Source organism: Papio anubis, chromosome 12 (assembly GCF_008728515.1).
Source record: "Papio anubis isolate 15944 chromosome 12, Panubis1.0, whole genome shotgun sequence".
Classification (NCBI taxonomy): Eukaryota; Metazoa; Chordata; class Mammalia; order Primates; family Cercopithecidae; genus Papio; species Papio anubis.
The window spans coordinates 106704009-106725774 of NC_044987.1; the positions used below are offsets into that span (position 1 = coordinate 106704009).

The following is a 21766-nucleotide window of genomic DNA, read 5'->3' on the forward strand; positions in this document are numbered from 1 at the left end:
GTTATTAAAGATGTGGTACACTTTATTACACTGAAATAGATGAATATTAAAAGTCCATAATGGCCAGGCGCGGTGGCTCATGCCTGTAATCCCAGCACTTTGGGAGGCCGAGGCGGGCGGATCACAAGGTCAGGAGATCGAGACCATCCTGGCTAACACGGTGAAACCGCATCTCTACTGAAAATACAAAAAATTAGCTGGGCGCGGTGGCGGGCGACTGTAGTCCCAGCTACTCGGGAGGCTGAGGCAGGAGAATGGTGTGAACCCGGGAGGCGGAGCTTGCAGTGAGCCGAGATTGCGCCACTGCACTCCAGCCTGGGCAACAGAGCGAGATTCCGTCACACACACACACACACACACACACACACACACACACACACACCCCACACACACACACGCACACAAAAGTCCATAATATAAACATCTAAAGTGCAGTGTTTTACCTGCTGTACTCACTCTGGGCATGAAAATTCCCTTGCCACTTCTAACCTGTGAATCTATGCAGCCCCAATTATTAGGACAGAATAAATAGAGAGGTGACTTCCTATAGCAGTAGTAGTTTCTCCCTAAACCCACTAGAGACAAGTGTCCTGAGTGTTTTCTGAATTCCTATGACAATTTTATTTATTTCATTGACATCACCCAACTTTAAACACAATAGATCATACCATTTTTGGTTTCAACCATGTTCTACCCTTCTGCACTTCAGGCTCAGGAAATATGTTGTACCTGCAGTATATTAGCCTCTGACTCAAAAATATAGAAGTTTCTAAATACAAAGTAGTGATAAAATGTAAATGGACATCTTGATATACTGAGTTAGTTCCTTTGCCCTAGAAGTGTTCAGGAGGAAGCTTGATACCTTATTGTAAATGCATTATGGAAGGAATTTGATATTTCTTTGTGGGTGCTCACAAATTTGAACACTTGTGATTGTATAAATGTCCTTTTATTAAACCAGTGTAGACAGAGTTGTGATGTGTAGTTCACAACCAGCAATGGCAGAATTGAGCTGTTAGGAAAAGGAGGAGCCAAATTGAAGATTTCAGGGAGTTTATCAGTCTATGGTCAAAAGTACAGGAAAGAAGTAAGAAAATCAGATGCATTAGATTAGAATGCATAGAGATAGTCAGGTTTACACCTTAGAAAATGCATGACTGGAAAGGAAGATAATCTGAAAAGAAAAGACTATTGGTCCATAATCACCTTAATTAATCTATACTCTACCTAGTTCTGGCACAAAAGACAATGTCTTGGTAGTCGTAGCTCCTGTTCACTAGAAAACATAGGAACCCACAAACTTAGATATGATGTATATTATTCCCACAACATTCAGGTACTTTCCTATTTGATATCTATACTTACTCAGTTAAATCATGATTTGACTGAATAAATCATGATTTGACTGAATAAGTAATCAGGCCAGGCCCTCAATTTATCCTTTGTTTTCTGAAATAATTTTGCCATGCCATAACTGTCTCATGGCATTTTTCACTTCTGCATTTCTCAGTGTGTAGATGAGTGGATTGAGAAAGGGTGTTCCAATAGTATAAAATACCGCCACCATCTTATCCATGGGGAAAGTGGTTGGGGGGCGTGTATATATGAATATGCACGGGCCAAAGAATAAGATGACTACAATTATGTAAGAAGTGCAAGTGGAGAGAGCCTTTTTCCTCCCTTCTGCACTGCGGTTTCTCAGTGAATGCAAGATGACAATATATGAAATTATCAAAATCATGAAACCAGTTGAGCAAACTTCCCCACTGTTAGACACCAACAGCAGGTTGATCATGTAAGTGTCCATGCAGGCAAGTTTCAACAAGGGCTGCAAATCACAGCAATAATGATCAATCAAATTGGGTCCACAGAAAGGCAACCTTAAGGCCAGGATAATCTGAGCCGTAGAGTGTATAAAAGACCCTATCCAGGCAAGAACAATCAGGATGATGCAGACCTGCTGGCTCATGATGGTTGGGTAATGCAAGGGCTTACAAATGGCCACATAGCGATCAACAGCCATGAGGATGAGGACAAAGATCTCCATGCAGCCAAATAAATGTAGCCCAAAGACTTGTGTCATGCACTCATTGTAGGATATAATTTTCTTTGCAGAGAGAGCATCCACAATTAATCTAGGGGCTGTGGAAGTTGAAAAACAAGAATCAGCAATGGACAAATAAAATAGGAAGAAGTACATGGGGCTTCCTAGTGTCCAGCTGGACTTGATGGTCACAAAAATGAGCATATTCCCCACTACAGTTCCCATATAGAAAATTAAGAATATTACAAACACTATTTTCTGCTTCAAGGGATCCTGTGTTAATCCTAACAGTATGAATTCAGTCACACTGTGATTTTGCTGCATTGTTTCAGTTGATGTGAAGAAACCACAGATAGGAAATAGTTAATCTGCAAAGGAAGAAAAAAAGGAAATAAATGCTCGATTTGGAGGTCAAATACATATTCTTAGCAATGAAATTGCAACTTTCCAATGGGTTATTATTCACAAATCTGTGTATTTTTTCTTAGTAAAATGAATTCATAGTAACTATTCAATATATTTACCAAATTACTTTTTTTTTTTTGGAGACAGAGTGTCACACTCTCCTCTAGGCTGGACTGCAGTGGCATGACACAATTACACATGAAAATAATACAATGAGAAATAGAAAAATAACTTAAAAACAAATGATTTTTCAAACAAAGTAAACATTAGTTTAGAGGGTTGGTATGAGTAGGTATCTTTCTGAGCTGAATGTGTTTCTTTAGATTATAGCCAGGAATAATAAATATTTTGTACTCTGTTGCAATAACAGAAGAAAATGTACATTACTTACTTCAATAGGCTTTCACATTATTTGAACCTGATAGTACCATTATAATATATTTACTTAGTAAATATACTGATCATTCTAATAATGATTATTTAAATACTTCAGAATACCTTCCTTAATAAAATTTACATGTATGTGGGCGAGCACGTGTATGCACACACGTGCACACACACACATACAGAGAATAAGCATAAAATTTTTGCACTGAGCAAAATGTCAGTCATTCCAGCCCAACATGAGCATTATTTTAACCTCTTGCCTTGACTATCTTTATTTCCTTTTAATTTACCTCTGAAAATTTTCTAATTCTTTACAGCTCCAAATTCATCCTTTATTATTCAACTTTGCACTGCCTTGTTCTACTGTGTTGTCCAAAGTTAAATTCTTCCCTCTTTCATTATTCTTCTGGGTTCTTCAAAAAGTTTTCTTAAGAGACAAGTAGATACTGAGACTAAAATGAGGAAAAAAGTGGAAGAATACTTGACATATATATCAGGACATTCTTTCAAATTTCAGTTTTACAGGAAAGCATCAGTGACTTAGAAAATGAGATCTATGTGCTCCGAGTCAGGACTGAAACTTTCAATAGAATTTTTAGTTTGTATGTTCTTGAGAATCCCATATCCTGACTGCAAGAAAGAGAAGTTAAATATATATAGAGAATTAATATTTATTTGCATATATCAAATATTGAACAAATTGTTCCATATACCTTTTCACATATATATTCCACATGGTAACACAGTAAAAAATTAAAAGGGAAGTGCCTATATGATAAAATACATTTACAACACATATGCGAGACAAAAGCATAACTTTTTCAAATGTAAATGGATTTCACAGATAAGTTTCTGAAAAACATGACACAAATGAACATTAGGAAAACAACCCATCTTAAAAGAGATTGTTCTCCTTATGGTCAAGAGTACGCCTCTGGAAAGATGCTCAATTTCATTCACAGTTAAATACATTCAAATTAAAATTCCAGTTAGGTAAATTTCACCTATAAGGCTAATAAAGTAATCCTTTTGCTGAATGTCTTAACAAATAGTCTTGACGAAGGTGTGGGACACAGTCAACCCTACAAACTTTTGGTGGGAATGTAAGTGGGTGCAACCTTCTAGGAAGTGACTTCAGTATCTATAATATGACAACTGCATATAGAAATTGATCCAGTTATTCTGTTTCCTACAGACACACTCATTCATAGAAAGAAGGACAATCATTTTGCCTTAGATGGTAGCAAGAGATAGGAAACAACTTTATGCCCCTCGGAAGGGACATTAAAGAATCAAGGATGATATTTTTATGCAACCATTAACTAGAATGAAGCAGATACATACATCTGTGTGTTTATACACGCGCGCACACACACAGAAAATGGTCCCTGACATATGGTGTAAATTGAAATGTAAGAGATTAATACTGTATGCTTAGAATTGTAACATTTTCCTTAACATCAGTTACAGTCATTACTAGACACACCTCCATATTTAAATACATGAATTATAGTAGAAGAGTATGAAAAAACTATAATGACTCTGAGTGGGGAAATTGCATTCTTGGCATTAGAGATGGGAGAAAGACCTACTTTAAAAAATATTCACTTTGGTAATATTTGACCATGTGTCATAATAATGCTACATCAAAAATAATGCTTTAAAAGCTTTACCTTGGGAGATGGGTTGTTATTCACCTTGTGATGGCATGTCACTGAGCCATCACAACTGCCTTCTGTTGTAGTCAGGTATTCTAGTGGTATTCTTAGGGCTACATTAAGTTTCACAAATTTGAGTAAGTCAGATATAGCAGTAGTGTTGAAACTCAGTGCTCTGTAAATACAACATATGCAGACACACTGTCACTAACTGGAGATTCACTTCCTGTATTGAAAGTTTGTGAAAGCTCTTTAGCAAACAGAAATAAAAAATTGTATTTGTCTTCTCTTAAGTATTATAAAAAGACACACACACACACACACACACACACACACACACACACACACGTATCTCCAGAATAGATGAATAAGCAGGAATAAATAGATATAAATAGACATCATTACACATTTTTATAGTACTATATATTAGAATGAAGCAACATAAGAAAGAGTATCTTTATCTGTTCACTGCTAAATTTCAGTATTTATGAAAAAGTAGGTTTTTGATAAGTATCTGTTGAATGAATCAAAGAATTAAAAGAAATTCCTGTAGATCCAAATCATTAATGTTTTATACTATTTTATACTTAGTTGCCATTAAGGAGAAGGAAGACAGCATCATACCATGAGAGACATCATCACCTTCATGGGGCACTTCCTGGAACACCCCAATACATTTTATTTCTGTTTGTTTATTTATTCATTTTATTACTGCTCCTTGCAGAGCGGGGCTACCCTTAGGCAGTTTGTCCAGAGTAGCCTGTTTCGGTTTAATTATCTCCTACCCACGTCTACCAACAGCTCTTACCTGGTAGTGCCCATTTCCATCAAGATATGCTGTGCATGATTTTTATTCCCATCTTTTCACTTTAGATTGTAAAGCACTTCTAGAAAAGTCCATGAATTTCCCCACCTTCCACCAGTGCACCCAGCTCATTCACCAACCCATGTATTTCTTCCTCAATTACCTCTCACTCTCTGACCTTTGCTACACATCCACAGTGACCCCCAAATTAATGGCTGACTTACTGATAGACCATTTCTTACAATAGCTGCATGATACAACTCTTTACCACCCATTTTTTCGGAGGCATAGAGATCTTCATTCTCACAGGGATGGCCTATGACCGCTATGTGGCCGTCTGCAAGCCCCTGAACTACACCATCATCATGAGCAGGCAAAGGTGTAACACAATCATCATAGTCTGTTGTACTGGGGGGTTTATACACTCTGCCAGTCAGTTTCTTCTCACCATCTTTGTACCGTTTTGTGGCCCAAATGAGATAGATCACTACTTCTGTGATGTGTATCCTTTGCTGAAATTGGCTTGTTCTAATATACACATGATAGGTCTCTTAGTCATTGCTAATTCGGGCTTAATTGCTTTGGTGACATTTGTTGTCTTGATGTTGTCTTACGTTTTTATATTGTATACCATCAGAGCAGATTCTGCAGAGAGCCGCAGCAAAGCTCTTTCCACTTGCAGTTCTCATGTAATGGTTGTAGTCCTGTTTTTTGCACCTGCATTATTCATTTACATTAGACCGGTCACAACATTCTCAGAAGATAAAGTGTTTGCCCTTTTTTATACCATCATTGCTCCCATGTTCAACCCTCTCATCTACACTCTGAGAAACAGGGAGATGAAGAACACCATGAGGAAAGTGTGGTGTTGTCAAATACTCCTGAAAGGAAATGAACTTTTCTGAATTGTTTCTGCTTTTCATGCCATGGTTCCCTGAGACCACACTGATGAGTGAGAAACATTCACTCTCATCATGCTCTTGTCCTTGTTGTTTGGAGGGAAAAGTGAGCAAACAGGAAGCATATCCCTTGTGGTTTTATACTTCTGCATTGACGTCTCTTTTTTTTTTTTTTTTTGAGACGGAGTCTCACTCTGTCGCCCAGGCTGGAGTGCAGTGGCCGGATCTCAGCTCACTGCAAGCTCCGCCTCCCAGGTTCACACCATTGTCCCGCCTCAGCCTCCCGAGTAGCTGGACTACAGGCATTGACGTCTCTTTAACCAGTTGAACATTATTCTTATCCATACTCTCCTCCGCCTTTCTTAATCATTACGATTGTGCTCATGTGATATGAAATAACCAGAAAATTTCTTTAAAATACGGATTACATGGCTTTGTGTTGAAAAAATAAAATAGACTATGCATTTTCATGCCTTAAACTGCTAAGAAAATGAATGAAATATTACCTTCAACTTTTTGCATTTGTGCTGAAGTCTAAACAAAAAAATGCATATATTGCCTGTGTACAGCTCATGAACTTTTGCAGATTGAGCATGATCGTGTAATCAGCAACTGGATTAAGAGACAGAAGTATCAGCACATCAGAGGTCCTCCTTATTCCTGTTTATTATTAATACCTCCCAAAGTTAACCACAATATTTATTTCTAAATATTGTAGTATTGTAATCCCAGCACTTTGGGAGGCTGAGGTGGGTGGATCACAAGATCAGGAGTTCAAGACCAGCCTGACCAAGATGATGAAACCCTGTCTCTTCTAAAATTACAAAAATTAGCCGGGCGCAATGGGAACGCCTTTAATCCCAGCTACTCGGGAGGCTGAGGCAGGAGAATAGCTTGAACCGGGGAGGCGGAGTTTGCAGTGAGCTGACATCATGCCACTGCACTCTAGCTTGGGTGACAGAGCAAGACTCCATCTCAAATGATGATGATGATAATAATAATAATAATAATAATAATAATAATAATAATAATGTTTTTATCTGTTCCTGTACTTTGAAGAATAAGAATGATATAGATTTTGCTGCTGAATGTGTGCCTTCTCAGTATTTCAGTTGTGAGTCATTTCTCATGTTGGCAAGTTTTCTGATTGTTTTCATTAATGTATATGGTATCTTATCATGTGAATATATAATGATTAATTTATCCATTCCCTTGTTGCCAGGCATTTGGGTGGTTTCCCATTTAGGGTTATTATGTATAGTGCTGCTTTGAACATTTTGAAACGTATTTTTTAGTGAACATATGTCTTTTATTATTTCATTATGCTTTATAATGTAATTAAAACAATTTTAAGAAAGTAGTACTATATTTGTATTCATATCTTTCATAATATATTACTGATATAAATGAAAGATATTAATTGAAAAAATAATTAGCCACAGAAAAACACTAAGTGAAATAAAAGATTTAGAAATAAATATGTGAAATAGCTTACACTTCTAGGATCCACACAGTGGGATACGAGATAAGCTGATTAATGCAAACCTGTCTGTGAATCACAGGAAAAAAGGATGAATGCTCTTAGAATGGTAGTTTACACAATGAAGCTTAGAAAAACTTCCAGGGATGCAGCATTAGATTATGATAGCAAGATTAACACAGAAGTATCACCACTGAAAAATGTTATCAAATAGAATATTCATTGTAGCATATGAAGTCACTTGCCATATTAAATGAAACTGGAAAAATTCTGTATTTAGCTTCTAAGAAGGAAAAATAATGTACTTCACTGAACTCCCAATAAGGGCAGTGATGCCAAATGAAGAAGGCGTGCTATGAGTTTATGCTAACACTGGACTGTCACACACACCCTCAGACACATACACACGTGTGTGCAGACATCTAATGCAAAAAATAAAGTCTTTTCAGGAATTTATATTTAAGGCATAGTTGAAATAAATCTGCTCATATAGAAAACCAAAAATTAAAAGAAGAAAATATTTGCTCAAGAGCAAATGATCACACAATAAAAATGACTGAATATAGGAGGAAATTAGGTTGGAAACAGCTATGCCAGAGCACAGCATACAAGCATACAAAGACGGGATTTATTGTAGTTAATGGACACAAAACATAATATAAATCTTTATTGTATAAAATAGAAAATGATTTTAAAGTCAAATTACATTTAGTTTAAAAATTTTCTGGGCTGTTAGATAACAAAATAACTTCAATAAATAAATAAAATGATATTTTTATTAGAAACTCAGTGGATAAAACAGTAGTGTTTCCTAGTGAATTCCAGATATCAACAAATTTACTCAAAACAAAGGAGAGAGAGACAAATATATGGAAAAAGTTAAAGGGATATTAACAGACCTTAGAAATGGAATAAAAGGGAGCAACATATGTCTACCAGACTTCAGGATTTATAAAATAGTGAGAAAATACATTTAAAGAGATAATAATTGACAATTTCCAGAACTATGAGAAATATTTAGAAAAAAATTACAACAAAGTAAAAGAGTTGCTCTCTGAAAGAGCCCTACAAAATATTACTTCTAATTAATAATAATTTGAAACACGGGGCCGGGTGCGGTGACTCACGCCGGCAATCCCAGCACTTTGGGAGGCCAAGGCGGGCAGATCACCTGAGGTCAGGAGTTAGAGACCAGCCTGACCAACATGGAGAAACCCCATCTCTACTAAAACTGCAAGATTCGCTGGGCGTGGTAGTGCGTGCCTGTAACCCCAGCTACTCGGGAAGCTGAGGCAGGAGAATCGCTTCAACCTGAGAGGTGGAGGTTGCAGTGAGCGGAGATCGCACCATTGCACTCCAGTCTGGGCAACAAGAGCCAAACTCCGTCTCAAATAAATAAATAAATAAATAAATAAAATAATTCAAAACACAGAAAGACTACAAGCCAGAAGAAAATAGAATTACATTTTAAAAATGCCAAATGTAAAATATTATCCTTGAATTCCATCGTTTTTCAAGAAAAGTGAAGTGGGGAGTCTTCAGTAGAATAAAACAAAATAAACCGCCATTTAAAAATGACCAAGAATTTACTATACAGACACACTCACTTAAAGTAGTTGTAAATATTAATTTTTATTAAGAGGAAAGATGTTCCAAGAAGGAAAATTTAAAATCCAGGAAGGAATAGTGAATCAGGAAAATACTAACCTTATTTGTAAACTGAGATATTGTGTTAAAAATATTAAACATGTCTAATATATAGAAGATGAAAAATAGAAGCAAGAACGAAAAACGTAGACCACAACATCATGTAAATTGAAAAGAAGTATTGCTTAGTAGGAGAGAAAAGATACTGATTAAATTCAGACTTGGTAATAATAATGTACAGATATGATTTTTTGAGTAATTACTAAAATTGCGGGAGAGGAAAAGAGACAAAAAAATGTATTATTATTATTTTTTGAGACAGACTCTCGCTCTATCACCAGGCTGGAGTGCAGTGGTGCAATCTGGGTACATTGCAACCTCTGCCTCCCGGGTTCAAGCGATTCTCCTGCCTCAGCCTCCTGAGTAGCTGGGACTACAGGCGTGCACCACCACACCCAGCTAATTTTTGTATTTTCAATAGAGACAGGGTTTCACCATATTGGCCAGGCTGGTTTTGAACTCCTGACCTTATGATCTGCCTACCTCGGCCTCCCAAAGTGCTGGGATTACAGGCATGACCCACCACACCCTACCAGGGATGTATTTTTAAGAAGAAACAATATCATTCCAAATAAAAGGCAAGAAAATAGGAAGGAAACATAAAAATTGGGCAGAAACAAAAATAAAAGCAAAAAATGATCATACAAGCCAATTAAAATATACAAGTTAGAACAAAATTAACAAAATGAAGTAAATTCTTCAACAGAATAATGAAAATTATCATAAAGGTTTAAAATACAGTTTGTCAAATGTGCTTTCACAGAAGATGCACCTAAACCATTGATTACACATACACACAAAAGTGAAACTGAAAGCATGAAAAGGATAAAGCAGGCAAATATGTTAGCATTGGAAGCAATATTGATTATTATGTTTTAAATAATTAAATATTAATGGAATTTGCAAGATAGAAACATTTACAAATTCTAACTTCACATGGATAGAGAAGGATAGACAGAATTTGATCCAAAACCATCAAATGATCCAAAGCAGCATTAACAGACATATATAGAACAGTATAGTCAACAACTAAATCAAAGGAATTTATCATATTTTATAGTTAATTCTTCCACAGAATAATTCATTATAATTAACCTGCCACAAACAAATTCTTCATCAGCATCGAATAATCCACACCCCAATCTAGATCTGGGTTTTATACCCTTTACAAAAATTACCTTAAAATAGATAATTTTACTCATCTAAGTAACTGAGTAGCAGAATAGGGATTCCCCAAAGATGTTCGCATCTTAGTCCTCAGAACTTATCAATATATTTTGTTACAGGATAAGGTGATAAAGGTTGTAGATAAAAATTAAGTTTGCCAATAAGTGGACCTTAAAACAAAGATGTTATCTTGCACTATCCATGTGGGCTCAATGTATTCACAAGGTTTATTTAAAGTAGGAAAGTGAAGCAGAAGTTAGATTTGACGATGCTACACTGCCCGCTTTAGAGATGAAGGAAAGGAGTCATAAGGAAGCAGGTAGATTCTAGAAACTGGAAGAATTAAGGGAATGAGTTTTCCCCTACAGACTTCAGAAGGATTTATCCATTACAATGCCTTGATTTTAGCCCAGTGAGCCTCATTTTGGACTTCTCACCTGCAGAAATGTGAAATACTGACTTTGTATTAAGTCACTAAGCTTGTAGTAATTTGTTGCAGTAGCAACAGGAAACTAACACACTAGCTTAATCATGATGAATGTTTCCACAAACCTGTGCCTAATTGCTTTTTTACTTCCTGCTCTTAATGTTTCACTCATTTCTTCTGCTAACTCCAGATAGTGAAAATGTAAGCAGGATCTCTTTGACATTTTGGATGTTGTTTGAAATAAAGAAAAATGTGAGATAAGGTAAGAAGAGTAAAGTAAAAAGTCAAGCATGGGGAAAGAAACTAATAGGAATAGGAAGAGAAAAAGCAAGATGATTATTAGTTTTCGTGAGTCAACCTTAAGGATTTACAATATAAAAGTAAATGAATTAAATTCAACCCATACTTACTCCAAGCATAGGCCAAACATGAACCTTATCCCACCTATTTCTCCATAAATCAACATAGAATCAATTAAAAAGGAAAGCAATGTTCCCAAATAGCACAATCGAATATACTATTTTGTATTAAAATATAGCTTTCAAGAAAGAACAATTACAATTCAATAAATAACATAAAACAGATATCTTAATATGTTATATCAAATATGGACTATTTAATGCATATGATAAAGCATATTAATTCAAAAAACAAGGTTTAGAATGATAAAATTATTACTTCTCTTTGCTGAATTGCTTTGGATTAGGGCCACAGTCATGAATCTGAGAATTGATCGGTTTTTGTATTTAGCAATAATTTTTAAAATTTAATTTTAAAACATTGAACAGACACTAGAATTAAAGTTCATTGGTAGGGTTGCAATTTGGTTTTGACTATGGAGGAAGACTTTGGGGAAAAGCTGTCTCCAAGGTCATTGATCATTTTGCATCTTCCTCTTTAAATAGACCTATAAGAATAGAGAAAAGAGCATTTATTGCCAGAGACCCTGTGAAATGGCAGATATCAGTAGGCGAGAAAACCAGGAACAACAAAGACTGATTTCTACCAGCCTTTCAGTTTGGGGGGTCAGGTATTTTCTGGTACTAATTATTCACAAAGGAATTCCTCAGGCATCACTGTTACTTTGCTTTGGGCAGCTGCACCCAAATTAACTCAAGAAGAGATTGAAACACAAAGTGAACTCAAGCTCAGGAAAATACTGGTGAGTTTTTTTTTTTTTTTAAACTAAATACAGAATATTTGTGGAAAAAGATAATTAAATTGTTAGATTTTGAACATTTGTAATATAATTGATAGAGATTGTTCTTTGAAATACAGAGATAACCAAATTATTACAACGATGATAGTGGAGATAATAACATGCACCTAAACATGACTATGAGGTAGGGTAGGATGGATATGAATAAGAAAATGTCAATAATTTCAAAGGAAAGTGAGTCATTATGCCCAAAATACTCAGTAAAAGGAGGAAGGCATCCTTGCGATGGATATTGGCTTGAGATAAACAGCAAGATGCTACTGCATCAGTCGGAGTCAAGAGAGGCCATGATTCAGGTTAGCAGCCTTTACTAGGATGCACATTCTGATAAATGGAACTTTAAATCTCAATCCTGCAATCAAGATAAATTAGTCCCTTAATAAAATATCTTGGTGAATGAAAAAAAATTCCTCTAGAACATTGTGATATGGACAGTAGAGGAAAAATCCTCAGGCTTGTGTGCAAAAGCCCAGTTTCTTGTAGATGAGAGCCAAGCAACATAAATAATTGTTGCCCAAAACTGCTATGATGTGAGCTTCCTTAAGTTGAGGAGTTCTCTTAGTGGAGGATAGTATATTTCTTTTAATTCAGCAGGAAAACTGAAGAGGAATGAGTATGTAAAAGCAGGGAATGTGCGTCAGTCTGTACCTAAATCATATTATTACTATTACGTTTATAATCATTATTTTGTAATGCACAAGAGATGGCACGCCTGTAATGAATACTGTGCCAACTCTAACATGAATACCTGAAGAAACACAGCCCTGTAGTTTCCCAAAAGCTGGAAGTGTTAGCCACAATGTCACTGCACAGGGATAGCCGAGAGCACAGAGTTCAGTAGGTGTTGTCAGCATTCAGCTGGGTGGATCTTGAGAGGATCTACAGGTCTCTGCTAGACAACCTGTAATTGGAGGAATCACTTATATCTGTGGTTGATTTGAGAAACAGTCCTAAAAGCTCCTTTAATCAAAACTATTCCACATGCCCTTTTCCATCCAAACATACCAACGACCCCATTGTAGTGCCTGAAATTTCACCACTGAACATTCATCTATTTAAATAAATGCTGCGATTTTCCTAAACCCATCAAAATTATCATTCAGTGATGATCTCTTCCAGAACTATAAATCAACCAAACTGGGAGAATAAATACAACCCGAATAAAACTTGAAAGATTAGAAAGATGTATGAAGCAATGTTGACATTAAGGGACAGTCTTCTCTTTTTTACACCCATTTTCTTTGTTTCAGTTGATAGACAAATGTTTAAAATACAAAGCAAAGTCAGTCCTGGAAAATCCTAAAGTATTCTGAGTTTGTACATGGAGAAATTACATAAGACTTCACTCCACCTCCTTTCAAATCAACCAGGTCTTGCTTTCTCTCTAAAAGTTTCTTTTATTGCTTTACCTTCTCTCTGCCTTCCTATCAGGGTTTTATGAATATTTCATACTGACAGAGGTGATTTAATTTCATGGTTGAAATAACCATTAATATGATATGTGGTAGTGAAATTGAAACTGTTATTTCACAAATGGGATAAGAGAATTTCTATTAAGTTAAATAATTTACCTGGGGTTACAGCACTGTCATTTTAGAATCAAGTTTGTGTAATTTTGCTCTTCTTTCTATTATGTCACACAACATCTTGACTATCAGGGCTCGAGACCACATTGGCGGAGGTGCAGACGTGTGTACAATAGAGTTTCATGAGAAGAACTTACAAAGCCCGTGAGTGGATACACTTGCAGAGAAATTGCAGAGTATTTGTGAGTGGATGTGATCATCAGGCATGGCAATATTCAAAAGGTGAAATGTGGATATGTTTCACTTATGGGTCTAAAATAAAGCAAACATTTCCAAATGTTTGCCGATAGATAACATAGATGTGACCATATCCCAAAATACAGAAGTTGTTTCAAAACTCAATGTCTTGTACAAAATAAAAACTAAATAAAGTTTAGAAACAGCTAAATAAACATTAATAAAAGGTGAGAGAAGAGAGGCATATGATAACATATATATGAGACTGGGGGTTTTACTTTCTCTCTCTGGATTTTGCTTTCTCACCTGAAGTGAATGAATGTGATTTAATCTTGAGGTAAGATGATCAAAACAGATGCACTTCAATTTCGTTAAGTATGCATGCCAATCAGCATTTTTTCCTATTTTCAACTACTGTGATTTTCCATTGGTTCTGTGCTAGAAATAGAAGAAATATAGTCCTTTTTATGTTTTCTTTTTTTCAGGTAATTTAATTGTCTCCTAAGAACTTGACTCGTTCCATGGAAAAAATAAACAACGTAACTGAATTCATTTTCTGGGGTCTTTCTCAGAGCCCAGAGATTGAGAAAGTTTGTTTCGTGGTATTTTCTGTCTTCTACATAATCATTCTTCTGGGAAATCTCCTCATCATGCTGACAGTTTGCCTGAACAGTCTGTTTAAGTCACCCATGTATTTCTTTCTCAGCTTCTTGTCTTTGGTGGACATTTGTTACTCTTCAGTCACAGCTCCCAAGATGATTGTTGACCTGTTAGCAAAGGACAAAACCATCTCCTATGTGGGGTGCATGTTGCAGCTCTTTGGAGTACATTTCTTTGGTTGCACTGAGATCTTCATCCTCACTGTGATGGCCTATGATCGCTATGTGGCTATCTGTAAACCCCTACATTATACGACCATCATGGACCAGGAGAGATGCAATAAGATGTTATTAGGGACATGGGTAGGTGGGTTCTTACACTCCATTATCCAAGTGGCTCTGGTAGTCCAGCTACCCTTTTGTGGACCCAATGAGATAGATCACTACTTTTGTGATGTTCACCCTGTGTTGAAACTTGCCTGCACAGACACGTACATTGTTGGTGTTGTTGTGACAGTCAACAGCGGTACCATTGCTCTGGGGAGTTTTGTTATCTTGCTAATCTCCTACAGCATCATCCTGGTTTCCCTGAGAAAGCAGTCAGCAGAAGGCAGGCGCAAAGCCCTCTCCACCTGTGGCTCCCACATTGCCGTGGTCATTATCTTTTTCGGCCCCTGTACGTTTATGTACATGCGCCCTGATACTACCTTTTCAGAGGATAAGATGGTGGCTGTATTTTACACCATTATCACTCCCATGTTAAATCCTCTGATTTATACGCTGAGAAATGCAGAGGTAAAGAATGCGATGAAGAAACTTTGGGGCAGAAATGTTTTCTTGGAGGCTAAAGGGAAAAAGTTGGACTTAATAATTTAAGCTAGATGATCTTAAGATTTCTCAGCGTTGCTTAACTCATCTGTGCAATGAAGGCGATAATAACAATGTCATGGGATTTGGAGTGGAAAAATGAGAGAATAACACATTCAAAAGAATAAGGTATTATTTGTCATTATTATCGCATTTTTCTAATATTTCATAATTAGATAACTTCCTGAAATATCTATGACAGAGAAACATTATTAAACATAGAATCACAAATATGCAGAAGAGCAATTCCTCCTGGCTTTCCACTGGGTACCGGTTTCGATTACCCTATCTTGCCATTCACTGGTCTTGCCGTCATATCCCTGAAAGCAGAAACTCACCCTATGTTTAAAGTGGAGGAAATAAATTTTAAAAAATTTAGCATTCCCAAATGTGTGGGCAGTGTTTGCATATTTATGGGCTTAATTTTTGAGGTGTCAGGCACTATAGTATGACTCATATATTTCCTCCTAAAAAAAAATCCTTTACCCTGCTGCTGAGGCTATGTATAGAGTAGTGAGGAATTGATAAAATTGTAATGTGTGCTGGCTGCTGACATCCTGGGAGCAGCGAGAGGAAAAGGCCCCATAGTTCACAGCGTAGATTTCACTTATCCTTGTACGTGCATGTTTCATCACTGTCCCCCACATTAATTCCAGGAATTATTTAGCTCAGTCTTTCAAAAGAATAAACCTCCAATCTTTTGTGAAATAATATAGAGGAATTCTTACCTGGCTGTGTAGAAAATGGCCCGTGGAAATAAAATAATTTTCATGTAATACAATGTATGTTTCACTCCTACATTCTGTAGAATCATATGCTACAAGCATTTAGCATCTCAGGAGTTTTGCAGGTGAACTAACTTGCTAGTTTTCTCCGTCCTTGCTCAGATGGCTGTAACTTCCCCCACAACACTGAGTCAACTACCTGGTAACACTGTTCTCTATTTTTCAAAAAAATGTGTGACAATCTTTCACCAGACGGTATTTCCTGCCTGCTTTTTTGTCATTGTGGATTAACATATAATTTCTATTTTACTCTTATTTTAGCGACAATGCAGACGACAAAGGAAATACGTTTTTGTGGACAGTTTACTAAGTTTAACAGAAATTTTATTTTTTAAAATATGTACTTATTAGCTTTTGTCATAACACAATGACAAAAGAAAAGAAGAAAATGAAAAGTTGCATAATATTACCATACAGATGTCTTATTTACATGAATATATAAAGGAACACATTCATATTGAACTGTCTGAAAACTCAAACAGTTCAACAATGTAAAAACTGAAAGAAAAAGCATAATAATCACTTTCCTATCTTTTCTTAGAAACACACCATTGTTAGCAGTTTCTTATGATTCCTTCCATTAAAAATAATTTTTTACCTATATTCACTTATAATTTCTATTTTATGTTATGTTTGTAGTCACAGAAAGGAATAGTATAAACATTGACACGTAACTCTTTCCTTTAGAGAATAATATGATCTGACCGTCTCTCCACGACAGCACTTACAAATGAAACCCCAGGGTCTAGTCAGATTGGACGTGGATGCTGTCGCCACAGCAGGCACACTGGAGACCATGCCAGAAAACAGTCCTATCCCAGGGAAGGTCGAAGCGGCCAGCAGTGTGAGAGGGTGAGATGAACGAGGTAACATCCAGGGTTCGCAACTGATTGAGCATGTGGCCAGAGACTGGGAGGTAGTAATCGAGAATGTCCTTAGGATTGTGACCAGTCCTGTTTTCCGAACTAGACCTAAAGAAAAACACAACTGAGATAACTTCCTTAATGTTGCAGCAATTCCCAGAACCATAGCTGATAGAGAACATCTTCCTCTTCCAGCACCCATTTTCTCACCCTTGATTTCTTTCGCCCTTGGCCAGTACTTCAGTTGGTTTGGGTTGTCTACCCTGTGGGGTGACTGAAAGCATTATCTATAAGAGTTTGATCCCTAGTTGCCTTGTTCTTATTTACTGTAGTTGCTGCAATTGTCCAGTTACAGTTATCCCTGGTGTGCAAGTGCTAAGAGAGATTCCATTACCTTCTCTGTGTTCTGGATACAATCATCTCTGTCCTAATCCATTATGACAACACTAGCCACTCATGATAACCAGAATCAAGTACTCTAGCCAAAATAGTAACTATTTTTTTTTTTTCCTGCTGGTCCATTTGCATAAGGAGCACAAAATAGTGGTTCCTGCTGTGTTCCTGGAAAATATGTTTTTCTCTCTAGAAACCAGGGCTTTGGTCCTCGTGAATCTGAAGACTAAGAAAGTGAGTTTCTGGGAGTGCAAAAATTAGAAAACACTTTACTTTCACCCCCTTGAATCTCAGAATGACGTATATGGCAGGCAAATGGGGACTCCACACCGCGTACCAGGCATCGGGTCAGCATTCAATGCATACGCTGAATCCTGAAACGAGCATCCTGTCTCCTCCAGAGCTGACTTCTAGCTAGTCCCTTGATTGAGCGTTTACCAGTCCTTTCTCCTCTTCTATGAAGCTAGATACTTATGGGTGATGGGCTATACAGGAAGATCAGTGAATTCTGAGATCATGAGAACATTTTATATCTCCTTTGCCCCAAAATAGGTACCAGGTCCTAGGCAATCTTTAATGGATATTATGTCAATGTGTCAATCCGTCTGCAAGCTGTCAAATGTTGGTGTAGATGAAGGTACTATGGAGATGAAAGACAAATCTGCATCTACAGTGTCTATTGTTTCTGATTAGGACCAATTGCTTTCACTTTCAGGGTGGAAGAGGTTTTATATAATTAACACGCTATCAGGCACATGAATATTTTCCCAGAGATAGGCATCACATTGAGTGCTCAGGCATGGATTCTGCTACTGGCATGTTGGACACTCAGAGCGGGCAGACGGCAGATGAGCATTTATGGTAGGGAGCTCGTGTCGCTGAGCCCAGGCATAAAACATCCTTGCCAGTATAGACTCTCTGTTCATGGGCTCATTGTGCTATCACTGGAATATCCTTAGGGACGGACCATGTCAGAGCACAGTTCATCCTCATCATCTGGATAGTTAAAGCCTGTTCTCTTGTACATGCTTTCAAGTTAGGTCTAACTTCAATAGGTCTATTCACATAACTCTTTTCCAGATTACTTGGTCCAGTCTTCTGATCTTGCAGGAACTTTATCAACAAACTAGGCATTTACCACTGCCTCCAGTCAATGTATATTTATTACCCAGGACTCTTCCCCTTCTACACAAAGTTGAAACCAAGAATATTATTCAGGGTTTTGTCCATTAGCAGAAATTCTCTACGCTACATACCTTTAAGGCCACCATTTAGGGCTGGGATGTCCTTTTAGGTTAATGTCAATGTACTGTGGTGACTTGTATGTGAACCTGACCAGAATCCTTTCCTCCTCTGTCAGATGATCCCAGAGGCTTCCCGGTGAGGCCATATGTGTGACTTGAGGAAGAGGCATTGATTTAACAGAGATGAGTCATATGAGAGTCAGAACTATCCATTTGTTCCTGAACCACTCTTGTCTTCTGATTTGCTCAGGCCAAGCTTTTACCAGTTCAGGCTTGTATTTGTTGAATTCAAAAGATTGTTTTATTCCAAATACTGTATTTTATTATATTTATTTCATATGTTAACATTAAACCTTGAAAACAGTTGAATATTCATTTTTTTTTCCTGTTCCTTTCTCTAAATTAGTGTCGAGATTATCTCTTTTTGAAAGCAGCCTTCCCATGGAATGTTGGAAAAAAATTTTTTTCCTGCATTTCAGAGGGAGTACTTCAAGACATGATAAAAGGTTTTAGCATCCTAGACAATATTATTCCCTAAAGTTTCCCTTATTTTGCAAATTGAAATCAATTCCAATGTTGTAATAAATTTAACTTTTGGTTTGTCTATTTAGCCTACACGAACAGTAAGTTGATCTTCCTCATACTCATTAATTAGATACAAATGAGGATGTGGAGGTGCCTCAAGCACACCAAAGATACGAGGGAAAAATAGGAAAAATACAAATGGATGGTGGAGAGAGTGAGAGAAAACAGAAAGTCATTGGTTAAAGAAGATGTGGATCACCGAGAAATACTTCTGCTCCCACTGGTGATTTAAAGTTGCCCCTCCTGGCATTGGGAAATGAATTTTTCTAGCTTCAATAATACATTTATAATTTATTTGCAAGTAGTGTGTAGGAAAGGAAGTATGATGTTTCAAAACAAGAGGTTCTACTCTGTGGAATATGGACATCTCCCTCCGAGAACCCTCATATTCATAGCAAGTGGTCTGAGGATTAATATGCACACCAAGAACTTAATGTCACTTTTTTCAACTTCATTTCTATTTGTTTTATTAACTCAAGTTAGTAAAATAGCACTCATTACACACGTTTTTATTAACATAATTTTATTCTACCAAATATGTATTGAATGCTTTTTATATACTAGGCTCTGTTTATCACTTTGTAAAAGTTTGATCTTTTAATCCCCGTAACTATTCCATGAAGTAGGTAATAAAACTGAATGAAAACTGAAACTTACAGAAGTTAAGCAGCTTGCCCAGGTTGCTCACTTATCTACCCTAAGAAAATGTTGAAAATGACAATTAATGGTCGGCATTAAATAATCAATTGCATATTTATTAAGTAAATTAATAAATATGACAAATGAAACCACATTGGAAGAGAACTTGGGTAAGAGTTTATAATTAACTTTTCTGTAAAATTACCCATACGACGGTTAAGGATGTAAATAAAAGATTCTTTCTGAACTACACTAAAACTACTCATTTAAAAGAACAGCAGTGGAAGTGAGGCTGGGACTTGAGATACATCAAATGCTGCAGTAGAAATCTCTTTCACTGATACGACTTAGCACTTATAATCAACACACCAAATGAGATGTTGAAAGTGTCAGGATTTGCAACATCTATTCTATTTCAGCACCTATTCTAGAGTGCACTAGTTTTCATAATATAATATGGAGTGTAGTCTCAATAAGGAGAAAACATGCAATCTTTGGTGGTTATTTGTTGTTTTTCTGTACAATATCTAAATACTTTTGCAGATGCATCCTGCCTGCCTCATAAGAACACTAATGTCAAGTTATGGAAACTGTCTTGGTGGGCTCTGAACTCTCATTTTCCTCTAAGTAGCCATAACTTTGCCATTTTCAGCATATTTGGGTAATGTTTGGATTGTGTTATTTCTTCCCAAGTGTGTGAATATGACTCTCACTAGATTGATTATAAAACAAGTCCCCTAGGAGTTAATGATTGGATTGAAGCATTATTAGCAAACAAATGCAAAGTCAACACATTTTTCTGGACTATTGAGAGAAGTCATTTTCTTTTTCCTAATAGAGTTGCTGAGAGTACAGATACAGGACCCCTGCTTATAATCTTACCATGAGTTTAAAAAAGCCAATACAGAAGGAAGCAGAGTCAACAGATAATTAGAAGGAACCAGTTCTTATAATAAAATTTTAACAGCAGAATTTACCTATTTCTAAACAATTTTATCATCTTTTATTTATTTTATGTTACTGCTTTTTACATTTATTTAACTAATATAACAAATATGTGTAAATTTATTACCCATACCAAAACTTAAACTGTTACCAAAAATTAAATGTATTTTTAACCTCTTTTCTATCCGGTCCCTTGTCTCACCTTAAAGGGAGCCAATGTCCTGATTTTGTTAATGCATAATACTCTTATCGCTTAAAAATAAAACATATTTGCCTAAGATGGATATATTTTATAAAGATTTATCTGGTTTTGAATTTTAAAGAATTTAACATACTATATGTAGAGTTTTAGGAATTGATTTTATTTTGTATTCAGTATTCAGCATTAAGTTATTAAGTTTTATACTGGTTATTAAGTATAGTTGTAGATACATTTCATTGATATACAGTATTGTTTGTGTGATTATTTCAAAATGGGTTTATCTCTTACTCTGTCAATGAATAGTTGACTTCAATGAATAGTACAAATGTGGATATTTTTGGAGTGTTTGTGAACCAACTAATAAGCTGTTCACACTAGGAGAGAAGGATTGGGTAGCAGAATGTCCTATTTTTTTGTTATTGTTTTAATTAGAGGAACATATAAATTTTTATTCCACAAGACAACCTGGATTTACATTTTTTACTGTCAATTTAAAAATGTCAATTTTTAGTCATTTGGTCTATGTGATATGTGGAATAAAATTTCTTGAACACTAAAATAAACTGGTATCCTGTGAAAATGTGTGACCTAGAAGGTTAGATTTGAGGTATTTGATTATGCTTCTGGTAATGAGAAACATATCTAGAAAAATATACTCATCTACCCCTACACACCTACATTAA

The 21766-nt window shown here is 36.2% G+C and overlaps 3 protein-coding genes across 3 annotated transcripts; 2 read left to right on the forward strand and 1 right to left on the reverse strand.

Moving 5' to 3' along the window:
• Positions 1 to 965: 965 nt before the first annotated feature.
• LOC101008081 (olfactory receptor 4C11) lies at positions 966 to 2438 on the reverse strand. Its single transcript, XM_003909894.4, has one exon. The coding sequence runs from the start codon at positions 2366 to 2368 to the stop codon at positions 1436 to 1438; it is 933 nt and encodes a 310-aa protein (XP_003909943.1). The 5' UTR covers positions 2369 to 2438; the 3' UTR covers positions 966 to 1435.
• Positions 2439 to 4822: 2384 nt separating this feature from the next.
• On the forward strand, positions 4823 to 6336 carry LOC101011954 (olfactory receptor 4P4). The gene is given in 2 exon segments (XM_021925771.2): positions 4823 to 5527; positions 5529 to 6336. Coding segments are annotated over 2 exon segments (810 nt in total). The 5' UTR covers positions 4823 to 5393; the 3' UTR covers positions 6205 to 6336.
• Positions 6337 to 10098: 3762 nt separating this feature from the next.
• Positions 10099 to 16572, forward strand: LOC101007730 (olfactory receptor 4S2). The gene has a single exon (XM_021925770.2). It carries the CDS (start codon positions 14483 to 14485, stop codon positions 15434 to 15436), a length of 954 nt encoding a protein of 317 aa, XP_021781462.1. The 5' UTR covers positions 10099 to 14482; the 3' UTR covers positions 15437 to 16572.
• Positions 16573 to 21766: the final 5194 nt, after the last annotated feature.

What these genes read in the sequence shown, in the direction of transcription:
- LOC101008081 (XM_003909894.4), bottom strand. Translation starts at nt 2,368, where the DNA reads ATGCAGCAAAATCACAGTGTGACTGAATTCATACTGTTAGGATTAACA.
- LOC101007730 (XM_021925770.2), top strand. Translation starts at nt 14,483, where the DNA reads ATGGAAAAAATAAACAACGTAACTGAATTCATTTTCTGGGGTCTTTCT.